The sequence below is a fragment of the Leptonychotes weddellii genome, chromosome 14 (genome assembly GCF_054177405.1).
Source record: "Leptonychotes weddellii isolate Sample4059 chromosome 14, ASM5417740v2, whole genome shotgun sequence".
In the NCBI taxonomy this organism is placed as follows: Eukaryota; Metazoa; Chordata; class Mammalia; order Carnivora; family Phocidae; genus Leptonychotes; species Leptonychotes weddellii.
This window is the reverse complement of record NC_138382.1, coordinates 51595560-51614404: the sequence shown is the minus strand read 5'-3', so window position 1 is coordinate 51614404 and position 18845 is coordinate 51595560. Positions and strand designations below refer to the sequence as shown.

Here is an 18845-nt window from a genome sequence, read left to right as displayed (position 1 = left end):
TGAATAAACAGGAAAAGGAGCAACTCTTCCTTACAGAATTCCAAATAATAAGTGAAAGGTAAGGGAAATAGCAGATCTTATATCATTAGAACATCACAGTAGTATTTGCTGTAGACAAGATCAACCGAAGAATGCTAAAATTACTGGGAGCAACAAGATATTTAGCTCAAAATCTACCCCCCCTCCCCCCAAATATTTGTTAATTATAAAGGGAAAAGGTAGTAACTTCACCATGGAGAAATCAGACAGACACTACCTTAATTAAGTGATGAAGGTCAATGTTATCAGTAATAAGAAATGGGTACTTTGAGATTCCTGGTATGATGCAGTAAGAGTGGCGCGTTACCTCTGGGGCCATTAACCCCCAAATCCATAAGCAAATCTAATTATGAGAAAATAAAAGGTTGACCCAAACTGAGGGACATTCTACAATCACCTCAACTCTTCGACAGTGTCAAGGTCATGAAAGACAAGGGAAGGTTGGAGGAGGTCAGAGGGACATGATAAGTCAATGCAACGTGGGATCCTGGACCAGAATCAGGACATCAGGTGCAACAACCAGTGAAATCGGAGTGAAGTCCATAGGTTAGCTAATAGTATTGCATGACTGTTAATTTCGTAGTTTTGATGATTGTGCTATAGTTATGTAAGCTGTTAACATCAGGGGAAGTTGTCTGATGGATACACAGGAATGCTCTGTTCTATCTTTGCAACTCTTCTGTAAGTCTAAAATTTAAAAAGAAGGCACTTTTTTTTTTTTTTTTTTAAGCAAAATGACACACAAGGGAAAAATGATGTGTTCTTTGGTGGAAGGTTGGCAATGACTGGTTTAGATCAAGGACCGTCAGGAGCAGAAAGGGACCTCGTGCATTTATAAGCCATACTTCCATTTAGAGCTGGGTTAGCTGAGAGGGAAAGGGACTTGGCCAAGGAGACAATGCTGGTAGCCGTACGGGCAGGACTAGCGCCCAGGTTCCTGGCTCCTCAAGGGCTACTTTTTCCATGCTACCCCCTGCCTCTCTGCTCCAGGGGACGATTTTCCTGTGAGTGTTCTGACAATACTGTTTCTGCTTTGCGTGTGTTTTAAAGTAGGTTTCATCGTCCTGGTTAGATAACCTTGCTGAGTCAGCACCCATGTTCCCTGTCGCGTGTGTTTTAATTGCTTCTACCCTCCAGGTGACAGCTTACGTATTTGCTTATTCTTTTTGGCAGAAACTGGAGACGAGCAAAAGGCCTCCGTCTGGGACTTCCACTACCTCCAAGAGCACCTCCCCTACGCTCACACCCTCCCCTTCACCCAAAGGGCACACGGCTGAGTCCTCGGTGTCCTCCTCTTCGTCCCACCGGCAGTCCAGGAGCAGTGGGGGCTCCAGCAGTGGCACCATCACAGATGAGGGTGAGTCCCCCAAAGTCCTGAAATACCACCCTTTCCTCTTTGCCTCTGTGACCTGGCAGGTGCTCTTAATTGCGATAGCTGTCCTAAGTCAGGTCTTTAAGACTTCCAGCAAAAATTCCTATCCCTTTTCTTCCCTGATTCCACCTTGAATTTGTATCTTTACCGTGCTAATGGTATGGCAAGCTCCCTCAGCTAGTTTTTCAGCATAGGTGAGTTTTGTGGACATACCCAAACATGGACTTATAGAGATGCTTCTCCAACACCAGTTATGGACCTTTCCCCAAACCTTGTACAAGTCGGAATTCTGTCATTTGCAAGTAATGCAGTGTCCACTCAACCTGGTTTAAGCAAAAGCAAACAACATAATTTGTTGGCTCATAAAGTGGAAGCATCTAGGGTGTGCTCCAGGCATGTGCAGATCCAGGTACCTTGGGAGTGTTTCTCCATATCTCAGGTAGGCTCTCTTTCAGTGGTGGCAAAGTTGTCCCCCAGGAACTTCAGGCTTACTTATTTTTCCTGCTAACTTGGCCACAGAAAGCAGAAACCATGCTACTTTCTTAGCAGGTCCAGCAAATCCTGGGGTAGACATCATTGGCCTCCCTTGGCTCTGTTTACAGTGACGGGCCATTTGACCGTGTGTCCGTGGCAGCGGAATGTGCCCATTGGCCAGGCACAGGTCCTGGGTCTGCCTTTGTAGCTGGGGTCAGGGTCTGAGCTACGGACCTGGAGAGGAGTGGCTCCTTGAAGGAAAATCGCAGTGCCGTTTCTAGAAGGAGGAGGGCGTGGGTGGTGGGCAAGCAGAGGCAATAGCTGTCGCCTGTAACCAGGAGAACTTTAGAACCTGGGCGCGTGAACTGCAAGTCCCTCCCGTGGGGATAATGCAGAAAGGACAAGGGAGTGGAGGCCCAGCTGCGAGGCCTCAGATGAAGACAGGAAGAGATAAAAGACAAAGGGCGATGAAGAATCCTGTCCTTTAAACTGCCGTCTGGTGGTCTGGGGATGGGGGGCGGAGCGGGGGCCGGGGGGCGGGGCGGGCAGGTGGCGGGAGAGGGAGCAGAGCTTTGGTAAGAGACGGGGCCCAGGCAGGTGCAAATCAAGTAGTGTGTCAGAGAGGGGAGAGAAATCTCAGGTGTGTGAGGGCCTCATGCTCATGCGAGGGCACCTGGCTGCAGGGAGGAAGGGGCTGAGCACACTCTGCCCAGCAGGTGATAAGCTGAAACCAGCTGCACCGGCTGTGGTCTGGACTGAGTTGATAAGTGCATGCTGCCATTGACATCCTCTGTATTCGGGGGCCACTTTTATTTTTTTGTGGTATCTAATGCCATCATTTATAACAGCTTCAGAGAGTCACTAGCAACCCCATCCTATGGGGATGTGAAAACATATCCCTGTGTTTTCTGTGTGGGTTTTAGTTCCCCACTCATGAATTCTCCTACTGTGGAAGCTTTTAGGAATCTAAACTCCTAGAGGTTCAGTTAGGTACTCATACCCCACCTTTCTCCAAAACAGAGTTGAGACCGTGGATATCTGTATGCACTGTCCATGCCCACTCTTTTCCCTCTCCCTCATCATTTAAAAAGGTTTGCAAAGCCTGAGTTGGGATAGAAACAAAAGAGGAACTGATAGCAATTTCTTTTTAGATTAATTTCTCTGGTGTAGAAAGCCTAGCTCTCCCTTCCAGAGTTCCTGTGTCCTGAGGCAGCATGAGATTGTCACAGGACAGAGCTGCAGTCCATCCCCCAAACGGCCACTTTTTATGACACTCGTGTGGGAAATGTGTGGCCCCAGTCGTGGACTACATGCAAGCCTTTGCCTGCCCCATCTTTCCACCTGCGGCGCTCTTGAGACCCCCTCCCTCACAGGGGTGAAGCCTGTGTACTGGGTGACCTAACCTGTGCTGGCTGTTAGGATACCTCACAGCCTGGCTGGGGCTTCGGGTGCAGGCAATGTAATAGCAGTAGGGATTGTGACACAGATGGGGGCAAATCTGAGTTAGCGGCAGAGCGTCGGGTGCCACGGCGGGCTTCACCGAAGAGCAGGCCTTCAGGCCAGAGGGCTGAGGAGAGGCGGGGCGGTGGCGGACCAGAGTCAGTTGTCGAATTGATAGGAAATGTACAAGCCAGTGATTAAACACAGCTATTAAAAGTCAAATTACAACCAAACAACAATACCTGTGTGCGTATATAACATAATACCTACATATGTTATGAAAATATATGTATATATTATGTAAAAATATAATATGTAAAATATATATATGTAAAAACATAAAGTATATATAAAATATATATGAAAAAATATAAATATGTAAATCTATGTAAAAGTGAATCTATATAAGTGTGTGTGTGTGTATATATATATATATATAAAAGAAGCCAAAGAAAAGAAAAAGTCAAATTATGTGAATTTATATAATTATACTAATTATATTAAATTAAAGGTATGTGGTATTTAAAACAAAATATATTATTAACTTTTTAGTACAGAACGTCTGTGCTCTTTATGCAATAGAAATACTATATAATGATATGCTACTACGCACATCCCTTCCCAGTTCCACTTTCAGGAACGTTGGTTATAGTTGGTAGCTTGAAATTAGCCGGGAGGGGGCATTGACTCCATGATGTCAGCAAATGCCACCAGTCAGGGTTTGGTTTGTTGTCTCCTAGAGCATCTAGATGTCATCTAGACAATGTTGGAGAAAGTGTTCATTTTGCAGGAGAAAGTTAGAAGTGTGACTAGCACAAATAATTGAGAAAATAGTCTTTCAGGATTTTCAAATCATTATCTCACTCTGCCCAGTTGCTCATGTGAAGTTCCTATATGTGTCCTCATTGTTCTATTTCATCTTACCTGTTCCCGTAGACGAAACTATCCAGCGGCAGCCATATTGGAACTGTAGTCCTTGGCTATGGATTAAGAGGAGGGCGAAAATCAGTGAAAGCATTCAGTGAGGTGCCTGAGATGCCATGCAAGCATTGGCGAAATGGAATTTGTGAGAAACAATATTGTGTAGTGTATTATTATATGTAAATTGAGTGCTACCTGTCCCTTATACGTGTCCCTCAGTAAAATCTTCAGTAAACTGCTGTAGCTACCTATGTACGCACACACATTTTCCCTCAGAGAGCCGGTTGTTAACCACTTAGCACACCACTGTGGGGAGAGGCTGCGTGTGGAGGGAACAGCAGGAGCAAAGCTTTGGCATCATGAAACAATCAGTGGGTTCTGTGTGGACCAGGACTAGCTTCATCTCATACATTCTAGCTCAGTAGCACTCTTCTGTGAAGCCTTTTCCAGTCCTTCAGGCTGGTCAGCTGTCCTCCCTGTCCCCTGATTCCCTTGTTAATACCCCTTATCATAGCACCTGTCACCAGTGAGAGACATGGCGGAAGGGGTGGGGTGCGTAGCACAGGCCTGGGAGCTGGACGACTTGGTGTGAAAGCCTGCTCTGCCACGGACCAGCAGTATGATCTTATCCAGGATGTGCTAGGCAACCTTTTTATACCTCACTTCCTCTGTAAATGAGGACGATGATAGGATGGAGCTCATGGGGTTGTTGTAAAGAGCAGATGGGTTATCCATGTGCGGGGTGCCTGATGGTGCATCAACCTCATCATTTCATCTTCCCAGCCACACTGAGCTCCTTCACAGCACAGACCTTTCCATCCTTGCACTCTCAGCATGTAGTAGACATGTTGGTAGCCACTGTTGAATGAATGAGTTAAAAGAAGGAACTCAGGTCTCCTAACCTCCCCTCCACTCTTCTGTGAATTGCACCTATGGCCCCAGGACCTTTGCACTTGCTGTTCCTTCTGCCTGAATACTGCCTGCTGATCTTCCCTTGGTATTACACAGTTCATCCCTTCATTTACTGCTCAAATGGTACCTTATAAAGGAGCCCTTCGTTAACCACCCTCTATAATAAACAATGTTCTCCTATTCCCTGTCATCTACCCCTACCCTGCTTCCTTCGTCCTCACTGCCTTTGGCCCGGCAGCCTGCTTATCTGTTTTGGTCTTTGTTGGGTCCCTAGTGCCTAGTCTGGTAAATCCCTGTTGAATGTGTCAGTGAATATTGTTTCAAGCCACCCCCACCTCCCACTGATGCTAGTCTTGTCTCCTTTCTTCACCCTCCCTGCTCTGAAATCTTGCTATCCAAAATCTTCTGTTTTCCCCTGCTCTGTGCCCCTCTAGCTCTGCTCTTGCACTCAGATGTATCTGTCCTTCCTTCGGGAAGCCCACAGCCTCCTCACACTTAGCCAAACTCCAGTTCTGGTCGGAAGCCACCTGCTTGTTCTCTTAAGTTTTTTCTCCGCCTTGCTGACAACTTGTTGGCATTAGCATTTGCCACAGGTGCGGCGACCAGCAGTCAAGAAATCATAATTAAAAGCTGTTCTTGGACAGAAAGTGGAGTTTTAGTCCCAGCAGCTAGAACTCCGAGAACTTGGGGATTGTGGCCATTGGAGGGTCACCTGGCCACGAACCTCCCCACCTTCTGTGTCCACCACCCACTTTGGGGTCTGGGGAGATGCCAAGGGCTCACCCTGAGGGGAAGCATGGCTGACAAGTGGCTCAGACCCGCCCCCAGCTGCATCCCCACAAGTGGAGCTTAGAGCTGCTTCCTGTGTTGGGGTTTCTTGTGACATTTCATTTGAGATAAGCTTGCCACTACTTTGTGAGTTTGAAGACCACTGTTCTGATGCATTTTGCCAAATTCTAAAATATCTTTTCACATCTTTCCCTCTTGAAGATGAACTGACTGGAATCCTTAAGAAATTATCACTTGAGAAATATCAGCCCATTTTTGAGGAGCAAGAGGTAAGGATGTTATTTTTGAATGTCCATCTGAATCTTACTGTAAAAAAAAATAAATATATGGGTTTTCATCCTACGAGCATAGATTGATCTTTCTCACTGAGGCAGCTAAGGAAATGGAGTTTGTGTTCAGCACATTTAGTTCAGTTCATCACAGTGAAATCCTGGGGGCCTTATGGCTTGTTTTGTTGTGATAGAATTATGTGATTTTGCGCACTGCTCTCGCTAGTAAAGTTTGTGTTTGTCCTTTGCACACTTTTGTTGAAGGAGATTGGCAGGTTTTTAGATTTAAAACGGGTCAAAAACAAATCCTATTGACTCTGTGCTAAGTGTCTGGATATAGGATGTCTGTGTTAATCCGAGAGAGTTCCTTTTGCTTAAAAGCACTCACAGTCACTTTTTTTTTTTTTTTTTAAATGACCGTTCTGCTGTTTGGCAGTTTCTCAAAATGTTAAACATAGAATTATCATGTGACCCAGCAGTCCCACTCCTGGGTGTGTGCCTAAGAGAACTGAAAACATATGTCCACACAAAAACTTGCACACGAATGTTCATAGCAGCATTATTCATAATAGCCAAAAAGTGGTAAACAGCCCAGATGTCCATCGATCGATGAATGACCAGATGCGTTATCGCTGTACTATGGAATATAATTCGGCCATAAAAAGGAAGAAAGTGCTGACGCACACTGTGACACGGAAGAGCCTGGGACACACATTATGCTGAGGGGAAGAAGCCAGACACAAAAGGCCACATATGGTGTGATTCCATTTATATGAAATGTCCAGAATAGGCAAATCTGTAGAGACAGAAAGTAATTAGTGGTTGCCAGGGAGTGGGGGGAGGAGAGAATGGGGACGGACTGCTTATATGGGTGTGGGTTTCTTTTTGGAGTGATGCAAATGTTCTAAAGTAGAGTGTGATGGTTGCACAACTCTGAATATACTAAAAATCACTGAATCGTCTGCTTTCTTTAATTAAAAAGAATTTTTTATTTGCATGTAGTTGCACACAGTGTTACATTAATTTCAGATATACAGCTTGGTGATTTGCCAAGCTTATCCGTTAACTGTGTTCACCACAAGCGTAGCTGCCCTCCATCCCGACACATCGCTGTCACAGTACCACTGATGTATTCCTTATGAACTGTACATTTTAAATGGGTGGATTGTATTGTAAGTGAATTACATCTCAGTACGTTTTGGAAAAAACTTACCATTTGGGCCACATAGAGCTCCTCTGCAGGCCCACTAGCCACCAGGGTGCAATCACCGGTTTGGAATATTTCTGGCGCCCGGTCGAGTACATGACAACTCTCATCATTGCAGTAGCAGTCCTGAGAATCACTCACCGTCCCTGCAAGCTTGAGATGCTACTGAGGAGTTTGCATTTTTGTCTTAAGCAGCAGACAGAGTGCAGTGGCTTTCTTCCTCCCTTGCTTTCCTGCTGGAGCCAGCGGGTCCTTCCTGCCTCTTTGGTGTTTTAAACCTCAGCAGTGATGTTTCTCATTGCCAAGAAATCTTTCCCGTGCACTGCTGGCAGCCTGCTCTTGTGTGCTGTGTTCTGCGCCCTCTTGGAGTATGCAGGGAACACACCTCAAGGTGTACCTCTGTTTCTTGAGGTGTCTCTGTGTCACAAGGCAACGTTTGTCCTGAGTTCTTAGCTGCATCCCTGTTTTGGAGCTGATATGTCTGAGGGCACATCTGTCATTCACCATTCTCTGGTTCTTGCAGCTGTCCCTTACAGGGAACTGAGGGGTGTTCCAGATGAAATTTGACACTTTCAGAGTTTTAGAGGGCAGGGAGACCAGGCAGAGTTGCTGTGGTCTTCACTTACCCACCTGAAAGTCTCCATAGCCTCGGGGGTTGGGGAGGGTACTGAGGCCTGGGGCAGGACTGTGGGGAGGGCAGAGCCACTAGCTGGAGGATTTCTGTGTGTGTTGGGTAGGGTGAGGTTAGCTGAGGCAGTGCCCTTGTCAGGAGCCAGCTCAGCTATCCCCCCTGCGCTTAGCTTCTCTCTGGACAACATAAAAGCTAGGTAGCACTATGTGAGAGTTGTTATCTGTCCATATAGAGATCCCGTGTTCCCTTGAAGGCTTTCATGCGACTCAGGTTTTAACACCACTGATTGCCCCTGCCCTCACCTCTACACCCATCCCCACAGCTACGGAGCACTTGTTAGTCACTTAAGAAACTCCTTAAAGTAACTGGCATGCAGATAGTACTTTTCCCTCATTTCCAGGGCTCATAAAAATTTCTCCCTCTTATATGCTTTTAGTGCTTATTGAGAATTTGGAAGAAGAATGAAGTTAATACATTTTCTCATCCTGCCATACTGAAACTAAAGACAGACTAATAATTTTCATCTCTCTACCTGTATTAGGATGGATTTGGCTACATATATTGAAAAATCCCCAGATAATAGTATCTTAAACAAAATAGAAGGTTATTTTTCCCACAGAAAGTGTTCAGATGAGTCATCAAAGCTCCTTCTAGCTCTCTGCTCCACCATCACTAGGGTGTATGGCCCTCATCCTCAAAGTGCAGTATGGCTGCTAGGGCTCCAGCCATTACATCCACATTCCAGGCAGCAGGATGGAAGGAGATAGCAAAAAGACACGTGTTCTCCTTTTTTAAAGAGACTTCCTCAGAGTACCATAAACCTTATATCTCATTAGCCAAAAGTTTGTCAGTTGACATGCTCATATGCAAGGGAAACTCAGAAATATAGTGCTTTAGCTTCATGGAAATGTGCCTAGCTGACAACTAGGATTCTATTACTAAAAAAAAGTAGGGCATGAATATTGAAAGGACACAGATGTTTCTGCCTCATAGTGCTGACCCTACAGAAGTACTCACGTGAGGAGAATTTAGTCTCTGGTTCCCTCCACCTAAAATGAGCTGTGAGGATTTGGCAGCCCCCCAGGGTTGACAGAGGTCAGAGATTGAGAAGGTCAGTGAATGTGCGGATGCAGTAGCATATTGATTGGTGTGGTCATTCAGTCAGCCAGCAAACACAGCTCAGGTCTCTGCCTCCTATCAGGCCCTCTACCAGAGCCTGACCCTAGCAAAGGCAGAAACACCCAGAGCAATTCTGGGAGCCCAGGGAAGGGGGTCTATAGAATGAGGGCCAGAGGACACCTCAGCTGAGCATAAACTGAGCTTTGAGGGAGGGGAGCAGGGCTAGAAGGGCATCTGGGAAGAGGGAGCAGACATGCGCAGAGAGCCGTCAGCACTTCGGCCTGTTCGGGGCCTGACTGGAGCAGGGAGCCTGACCGGGCAGGGCCTGGCCAGCATGGACGTGATCTTGCGAACCACAGTCCGGAGGCAGACGAGGGCCAGCAAGATCTCTAGCCTGTGGTGTGGGTGGTGGACCAGTTAGGGGCAGACTCACAGGAAAGGAGACTCCAGTTAGAAGGGGGTGACGGTGGGGGGCACCCTGGGCAAGAGGGCAGAGAGGTGCTGAGGAGCTGGCTGTGGGGACAGCCTGGGGGTCGGCCGTGGGCAGAGGGGAGTGTCTGGCGCAGCCAGGGGCAGGCAGTGTCTCAAAACCATGTCATCTGCTCTTTCAGGCCCTCAGCCCCTGTGAGCTGTAAAATCCCAGAGAGAGGCAGGGGGGCACCTCACAGAGCTTGGGGCTGGGGAGGGAGCAGACCCTTCCCCACCGACTCACGCCTGCTTCAAGGTGGTTTTAATCCAGGAAAATAAAATGACTATTAAAATAGAAAAGGAAAGATGGGGGACATTTTTCAGAAAAAAATTCCTCTATCTCCACATACATCAAATGTTTTGAAGAAAATTTTTAAAAATCTTCAGTATCTCTGGGGGAATAGAAAACAAAGCCTACTTTTTTTTTTTTTTTTTTTTTAAAGATTTTATTTATTTATTTGAGACAGAGAGAATGAGAGAGACAGAGAGCACATGAGAGGGGGAGGGTCAGAGGGAGAAGCAGGCTCCCCGCCGAGCAGGGAGCCCGATGCGGGACTCGATCCAGGGACTCCAGGATCATGACCTGAGCCGAAGGCAGTCGCTTAACCAACTGAGCCACCCAGGCGCCCCAACAAAGCCTACTTTTAAAGTGAAAAACTAAGGATTTTCAGTAAGTTATGAAAGTTTAATTTTAAATGACAGCAATATTATATCACATAAAACTATAATATTTTTATAATTTAGCTTGCAAAGCTTTGTGTAAGCCCTCTGGGTAGACCCTACAACCACCTGTAAGTTAGGTGAGGGGAGAATTCGTACATTTCAGGTGGGAAACTGAGGTAAGCTTCCTGCCCAGGTGCCCCAGGCAGCAAGTGGGGATTGAGGCCCTGTCTGTCTCCCAGATGACTGCCATTTTGGGGTCTAATTTGCAAGGGCCCATACAGGGGATAGAACCCCTTAATTCTTAGGGAACATCAAGTCACATTAGCAAGGAGGCCGCCACCCCCAGGCCAGGGACTGCAGCATCAAGGGTGACGTGGCCCCGCAGAGAAGAGCAGGGACTCTGGAGCCCACTGCCTGGGTTCCAGTCTTGGTTTTTTCCCTGTGCCTCAGTTTCCCCGCCCCCAAATGGGGGATAGTAGTAATCTCACTTTTGTCGTAAGGTTTAAACAACTCAGTCTGTGTGGAATACTCAGAAGGTGCTTCGCACGTGGTGTTAGCTTCTGTGTCCTCCCCGTTGTCACCTGACAGCGAGGCTCCGGGACAGACCTGGGGTGTGTAGGGCTGGCCTCCACCCGCTGTGCTTGCTGCCTCCGAGCCACGTCTGACCTTCGCAGGACGGACGCCGCAACATAGCGGCCATGTAACAGGATGCCCCGTTGGTTCTTCGCCTGGCGCTGAGGCCCAAGCTGGGATGACAGGAATGTTAGGGTTTCAGCTCTAGCAGCCAAGGGTTGTGCGGCTTTGAGATGCCCTTGTTCTGAGCCCTTCTCCGCTTCGGTTCTCTGTGGCCCTTCTCCCCTTTATCGCTTTTGCTCGTTGACTTGCTCGCTCTGTCTTTCCAGAGTCTACATCTCCCTGGTCCTCTGGGGGGAGCCATGCTGAGTCCCGCCATATATGCCCATTTTCCGTGCGGTTTCTGATCTTGTTGGAATGCAGCAGCACTGGGATCAACCTTCTAAGAGCAGCCTTGGATTTGCAGCAGGCCGGCCACCCAGATTACGGTCTCAGAGACTCCCCTTCCTTGTTCAGTGGTCGGGGTCCTTCTACAGTGCACCTGTCCTGGGATTCCCAGGCCTAGAGCTGGGGAGAGTTAGTCCTTAATAATACTTTCAATTAAACTTTCATCATAAAGTCAGGAATTGGAAGTAGTAAATCATAATTACTTCACTGCTAATAAGCACTAATAGCTCATAATCAGGCTATTTCTGGTGTGGATGGGGAAAAAAAAAGGTGTGGCACCAAAAGCAGATGGTAATGAATCCCCCTTCTCTCTTTCCAGGTGGACATGGAAGCATTCCTCACGCTCACCGACGGCGACTTGAAGGAGCTGGGTATTAAGACAGATGGATCCAGGCAGCAGATTTTGGCAGCGATTTCTGAACTGAATGCAGGCAAGGTATTGTTCTCAATCTTTTTTTCCTGTTTCAAACAGCAGAGAGCTTCACTAGGATCCTGAGCCCTCCGTGTTCCTGAGGACATCTGTGGTCTGATTCCATCTCCTCTGGCACATCTGGCAGAGGACGGCCCCGTGTGCACACTTCTCACCACCGAGCGCTCCCTACCTCCCTGTCCCTTTTCCAGATTTCTCTTCTCATAGACTCAGCAAAAATGCTCCCTGTGGTAATTTCAACCCATGGGGCTGGGTATTGCCCTCCAGCTTACAGTGGAAGCAGAGCCCTCATAAGAGGGACTCTGGAGTCAGGCCCACCTGGGGGTGAGCCCACTCTGCCCCTTACTCACTGTGTCCCCTAGAAGTCATCACCTCCCTGAGCCATGCTTTCCTCATCCGCTGGGGGCGGTGGGTCGTTGCCAGGACCAAAAAGCTTAGCAGCGCCCCTGGCACACACAGACCCGTCAGTCACTGTTGTTATTGTTGGCATCCTACATTTTTGTCCAATGTTAAATTTCTGTTTCATCAGCTTTAAACTAAAGATTAACAAGGCACCCCCATCAAAGGCACACATGCGAAAAACAATAAAAAAAAATGCATGAGAAGCAAATCACCACTCACTTTGCAAACCTTAGTAGCACAGTAGCTGTTGGGCTATTCAGGCTCCTTTGCCTCATGGATTTTTCCCTAACGTGGGATGGACGTTTCTGTCTCACTCCAACAGTGTACGGGACTTGCTTACCTGTTGCTGTTTCACGCTCTGCCTGACAGCCCCCCTCCTGTTAGACAGTCATGCCATGTCTGGGGTTTTGCCATTACAAATAGCACCATAATGGATATCTCTGCTTTGTTCCTTTTTCTTCTGTTGTTTTGTTCCTCGGGCTGTGTTCCATGATGCGAGGTTATGTCAGAGAGCGTGACCGGTCTTACGGTTCTTTCTGTGTATTGCCGGGTACGCACAGAAATATTGAACAGACTTAGAGTGCCAACAGCAAATAAATATTCATGTAGCACTTTATCATTCACAAGACACTTCCCATACATTTCCCCAGTTAATCCGAGGAGGCCGGATCCTCACACTTCCCTTGTCCAGCTGCCCAGGTGGAGAGCTGGGCAGGCAAGTGAGGCAGGACCTCACCCAGGTCTTCATCGTATGTTCCCACAGCACCGTGCTGTGTGCAGGTGGCTCCTGCCAGCCCCACTGGGGTTGGGTCTCTTGCTGTCATCATTATTATTATTTTACCTGTTTGTAGGGTGCAAGGTGGTCCTTCTGCGTGATTTAGTTGGCAGTGTTTCCGGTGCCTGTGTTTTATCTTGAGTTTTTACTGTCTGTTCTTTTTCTTCTGTAAGTGCCCCATTGCTAAACACTGCTCACCTGTTCCCTCACCTGTTCCATGGGCCTGGGCTACCTCACTTTACAGACGGGGAAGCTGAGGCTCAGAGTTGGATAGTGAGCCCTGACTCCCAGACCAGCACTGTTTCGGCTCTGCTTTGAGATATGAGGGGCAGGGGAGGTTGCTGGAAGTTGCTGCAAGTGGGCCAGTCCTGGCTGGTAGTAAGGGCTTACCCAGGGAAGTGAAGCCCCTGGGGCATCGATCAACCAGAGCAAGCACTGAAGTCTTTAGAGCATTGATTTGGTCATGAAAAATAGCCCTTGGATTCTCTGCCGTGTCCCAAGCACTATGTGGGCGCTGAGCTCTGAGGCTACTTTGTACCCAGCACTGTTCTCAGCATGTCACATCTAATCATTCCTTTAACTTCACAAAAGGCACTGAGGCCAGGTCCTCCAGTCTGTAGGTGGAGGAACTGAGGCACAGGGAGGGTAAGGAGCTTGACTGAGGTCATGCTGTTGGTAAGTGGCAAAGCCAGAGTTGGAGTGCTGACCACTATGCTGCCCTGCCTCGGCGTGAGCCACAAGTGCGTGTAAAGCAGAGCTCCTGACCTCAAGTGGGGGCTGGAAAGGCAAGGTCCTGGAAGACATCCCCAAGGAAGTGGCAGGAGAGCTGGGATCTGAAGAAAGATGGGAACCTTCGGATAGAGGGGTAGAAGAGTGCAGACTAGGCAGAGGGAAGCACATGTGCAAAGGCCCTGTGGTAAGAGGAGGTACAGTGCATTTCAAGAACTCAGGAAGTGCTAGACCTGGGAGCAAGAGGTGTGGTGTGAGGGGAGGCCAGAGGGGACAGATGAGCCCCCAGGTGGTTGAGGGGACCCAGTCAAGTAAGGGCAAGGGCTCTTGGGAGAGGGGAGGTGAGCGATGGTAGGGGGATTTAACTCAAGGTTTGCAGGACCCTTCCTGCTCCTGGCCTCCAGAGGCCAGATGTGTGAGCCAAGGAGAGGATAGAGGTGGGGGAAGCCAAGCCAGCTGAAGAAGGACAGGAAAGATTCTAGATGTACGGCCAGGGAGGACCATGGAGGTTGTGGGAGGACAGGCCAGGAGCTGGGTGCCACTAAAAGCCTGGCCCAGGGCTTGGTAGATGGTAGCTGCTAATGCTTCCTGACCCTCCCCTCTGCCCTCAGTGACCATGGCCCTTGTGGCCCAGGATCACAAAAAGAAGGCAGACTGGACTGGCTTGCTAATCTTAGGAAGCTTAACTGTCATGATCAGAGTGGATGATGTGACATCTCAAGCCCACTCCAAAGGAAAACATTTTTCTTAATGTTTGCACAAACCGGGACCTTTTTTCATTTTCTCTCAAATTCATTGCCCCCGTACTCTATTCCTGTAAGAGTCTGCATGCTGTGCCAAACAGGGCCCAGTCTAGAGAAGCAGAAGCGTTGACAGCTGTTGGTGGTTCTTAGTTCAGGCTGCATCACGAAGGACCATCTACCGGGTGGCTCATGGACAAGAGGAATTTTTTCTCACAGCATGGAAGCTGCGAGTCCCAGATCAGGCTTCCGGCATGGTTGAGATCTGTGAGGGTCCTCCTCCAAGGTGCAGACTGCCACCTTCTCATCGTGTCCTCACTCGGCGGAGAGCAGAGAAGCCAGGTCTTTCCTGTCTTCTTATAGGGGCACTGCTGCCATCATGGGAGTCCCACCCTCGTCACCTCACCCAAGCCCCGTCACTTCCCAAAGGCCCCACCATCTCACACCATCCCACTGGGGGTGGGGTTTCAACATATGAATTTGGATGGTGGAGACACAGTCCTTCGGTAACAGTGGTCTTCCTTGGGGGCACCAGCTGACCAGCTCCCAACCAGGAGACCTGGGTGCTTCCAACCTGCCAGACCGAAGGGACTGCTCTGTCCCACCCATGTCCCTCCCACAGGCAGCATCCACCCTCAAAGTCGGGCAGTTCCACATGGAAATAGGGGCAGAGGGAAGGTCCAGTGGAAGTGAGGACCATGCATCACAGCGTGTCCTAGAGCAAAAAGCATGATTGGGAGAAGCTAAATATTACAAAAACAGGTTAATAATCTGCTGCACTACTCTGGAGTTGCCATTGAAGCTAGGTGCTGCTGCTTAGAGCGAAGAAGTTCTCAGGCCGAACGTGGCTGCCAGGAGCCCTTTGGATGGCCTTTGGATGCCCTGGGCCTCAGCTCTTCTGGGCTGGACCCCTCTCACCCTGACTTCAGGGTGTTCTGCCTCCTCCTTGATTGCTACAGGGCACTCACTCCCCCGTGAGCATTCATACTTTTTCTTTTGCAACCCAGCCTCAGCCAAGAGAGTGTACCCACTGGTGGCTCAAATGCTCTGGATACATTCAAGAACCCAGACCAGGACCCATGAGAGAGGGGAGGCCCAGCTTCCCTTGTCCACCAGTGTCTTCATGGCTGTGGTCCACAGCATGCTGGGGGTTGTGGACCCAATTTAGTGGTTCACTAAAGCAGCATTTTAAAAAACAGAATAGTTGGGGCACCTGGGTGGCTCAGTCGGTTAAGCATCTGCCTTCGGCTCAGGTCATGATCCCAGGATCCTGGGATCGAGCCCCACATCAGGCTCCCTGCTCTGTGGGGGGCCTACTTCTCCTTCTCCCCCACTTGTGCTCTCTAGCTCTCTCTCTCTCTCAAAAAAATAAATAAAAATCTTTAAAAAAGAAAAAAACAGAATAGCATAGAAAATGTCAACATTCTTTGCAGGTAGGAGGGTAAATTTGTTTCGGCTGTATAAATTTACACGTAATAAGGTTGTGATCTAAAGTGTATTTCTTGCACAATCAAAAATAGTTTGAACATTTTAGCTTAAAAGGTTTTATGTTTGTTTTGTTTTATTGATGAATAATAATCAGAAACCTGGCTCTGCCATACAAATACCAGCAAAGCAGTATAGATCCTCAGCCTTACAAGCCAGGGGCCTCTGTCTGAGCCTCCCCCTTCCAGGATTCAAGCTGTGATGTGTACTCGAGTTCGCTTATTAGTTGATTAGTTTCAAACAGTTTATATGTTGGAGAAGGTCAACCAGAAATTTCACCTTCAGTTGGTTCCTAAGCCATTGCTTCTGTAATATTGCCATTTTTGTGTGTGATTATCAAAGCAGCACACATTCATTTTACTAAAATTGCACAGCCGGAAAGGTGAAAAGAGTTTTTAAGGGAATCACGATCCAACCACCCAGAGGCCAGTGCTGTTCACATTTGGGAAGATCACTGCAGTGTTTTGTTCCAAATGTTTTTCTCTGCTGAGATAAATTTGGATCTATAATTTTACATCCTACTTTCTTCATTTAACATTAAATATATGCAGTTACCCATGTCATTAAAAACTCTTTTTAATATAATACATTTGCATGGATGTACTAAAATTACCTTATTTTAAATCCCTACTTGTTGGGTATGTGGATATCCAAACTTTCTATTAATAGCACTGCAGTGGGCAACTTTGTGTATAAGGCTTTCTAATTATCTCCTCAGAATAGATGTCTAAAAGTGGAATTGTGGAGTCAAAAGAGTCTAAATCAAGGTATATGGCACTTCTTCCTGAATTACTTTCCAGAAAATGCCAGTGAACATCCCCACCAGCTGTGGGCGTGTGGCTCCAGTATCCGCAAATCCCCTCCAGGACTGAGTACTCTCAGTTTGCTTTTAGATTTTTATGAATTTGGGAGGCCAAAAAGTGTGCCTCATTTTAATTTGTATTTCTTTAACTACTGGATAGACTGAACACTTTTTTCTATGTTTCACGGCCGTTCGCTTTTTCCCTTTTAAGAATCCTCAGGCAGGTCCTTTGAAACTCAGGGGTTCCTAAGGGGCATTTATTGTCGTCCTCTTCAGTCGGCTGTGGACACGGGGAACAATTACGGTTTTCATCGTCTGCGGCTCTTTCCTAAGTAGGAGGCAGAGTGCTGGAACCCTGGCTTGCCCTGACCTTGTCTCTGAGGCAGTTCAGGCTAAGGTAGCATTTAATAGCGACATGGCCATCATCCCTCCTGGTTAGTTTTTTAGCCCTCTGCAGTTTGCACAGTGTCACCCCATTCATTATATCGGGTCGAGCCTCCTCACAGTCCCAGCATGTCCTCCTATCCACGCAGCAGCAAATAGGGTCCTGCCCGGGACGCCACCGCCAGGGAGCGGTAGAGTTAGGGACTCACCGTCTTCTGACCCCACATCCCTGCCTTGCCCTCTGCCCTGCAGCCTTTAGGTTTGTGTTGCTGGACTCCGGGGGGGAGGAGGGGAGGGGGAGGGCATTTTTCTAGCTTATTTAACTTACTTGGAAGGCTTGGCATACCGGGCAGTCCTACCGTCCGCTCAGGTGTCTAGGGGGCCTTGATGGCAGTAGAGGTCCCTGCTCAGGGCTCATGGAGGGGCCCCCTGGGGTCTGGAGAGTCCACAAAATGAAAGAAGAGGAAATTTGAAGTCTGAGCTCACTCAAGTGGACTTTTTTTCTCTTTTTACTCTTAGCAGAGAACAGTCTGCCAGAGATTATTCATTTTTAATCTGCTTTACATGTTGACCACGTTTGTTGGTTTTAAAAAATCTGTGTTTAGCCCACACTGCTGTCCTCTGAGGACAGGACCTGTCAGCCTCCTGCTGCCCACACAGGGTCTGTTGTCACCAGCAACCATTTGAGTACTATTATTATCCCCATTTTATAAATAAGGGAACTAAGGCCCAGAGAGATTAAGTGTCTTGCTCGGGGCCACCCAGCTAGTAAATGGTAAGAATGGGATTCGAACTCAGGCTGTTTGCTTCCAGTCTCTGCTCTTAAGCTCTGTGTATCACTGCCTCTCAGCCAGGTATTCAGTGAAGATGTTCTCTGGGCGGAAAGAAACATCCACATCCTCCGTCTTTTCCCATCTCAAACCATGTGTGTTAAGGGGTAGGGATGTGGGGGGAGTGCTGCAGGGGTAGAGTGAGACGTGCGTGAATCACTGCCAAGAGCAATCTGACATCTTTTGGGCAAGGGGGAGTTAGACAGTTCAAACTCTCCCTGTGTAGCAGAAAGAATTCAGCTCCCACTCAATTCCCTGGAAATCTGAGAGCTAGAAAGGCACACACAGTGAATGGGGAGAAAACCTCCCTCGCAGGCCATGTGACCTGGGCCAAGTCAGTCCTGCTGCCTGGGCTCTGTGTCCTGTCCTTGTCTGGGGGATTGGATCCCTGCATCGCCCTTTTCACCCTTGACATGCTGTGATTATGGGTGCTAGGGGACATTCTGAGTCAGCATGTTTTTATTAAACTCAGTACTCTTTTAATTAGATAATTTATTTTCTCCAAGACACCCATGGGTTTCTCAAGTTTGAGTTGAACATTATCAACACTATGTCAATTGAAGTAATAGTCAAAAGATTTAATGAGACTTTGTGTCTGTTTTCAATTTCCTCCACAGGGACGCGAGAGACAAATTTTACAGGAAACCATTCACAACTTCCACTCTTCCTTTGAGAGCAGCGCCAGCAACACCAGGGCCCCTGGAAACAATCCCTGTACATGATCCTCCCTCCTGTGGTCACCAGCGTGAGCTTTCTGAATCCCAGTGCTGCCCTCTCATAGCCACTGCTCCAGCCAGCATCAGCTCTTCCCCATTCCCTCAGACACGCCTCGCTTGGTCACACTGCTGTGCCTTTGTCACGTTCCCTCTGCCCCGAACGCCCGTCTCCCCTTCTCTTCCCTGCTGTCCTAGCTGGTGATGCTGTTGCCGTAAGGAACTCAAACA

The 18845-nt window shown here is 48.0% G+C and overlaps 1 protein-coding gene across 5 annotated transcripts in view; it reads left to right on the top strand.

The window, feature by feature from the left end:
- The window catches only part of ANKS6 (ankyrin repeat and sterile alpha motif domain containing 6), a 65888-nt gene that overhangs the window by 24633 nt on the left and 22410 nt on the right, over nt 1-18845 (top strand). For 4 of the 5 annotated variants that reach the window (XR_014140070.1, XR_014140069.1, XR_014140071.1 and 1 more), the window contains exons 12-14: nt 1213-1396; nt 6149-6216; nt 11644-11760. Coding sequence is in view for 2 of the 5 variants with exons in the window: in XM_081803258.1 (XP_081659384.1) it covers nt 1213-1396; nt 6149-6216; nt 11644-11760 (369 nt within the window). In the remaining 3 variants the exon portion in view is untranslated. Of the gene's footprint in view, nt 1-1212; nt 1397-6148; nt 6217-11643; nt 11761-18518; nt 18840-18845 lie in introns of those variants that run through there. The other variant, XM_081803259.1, reaches the window with a different exon arrangement.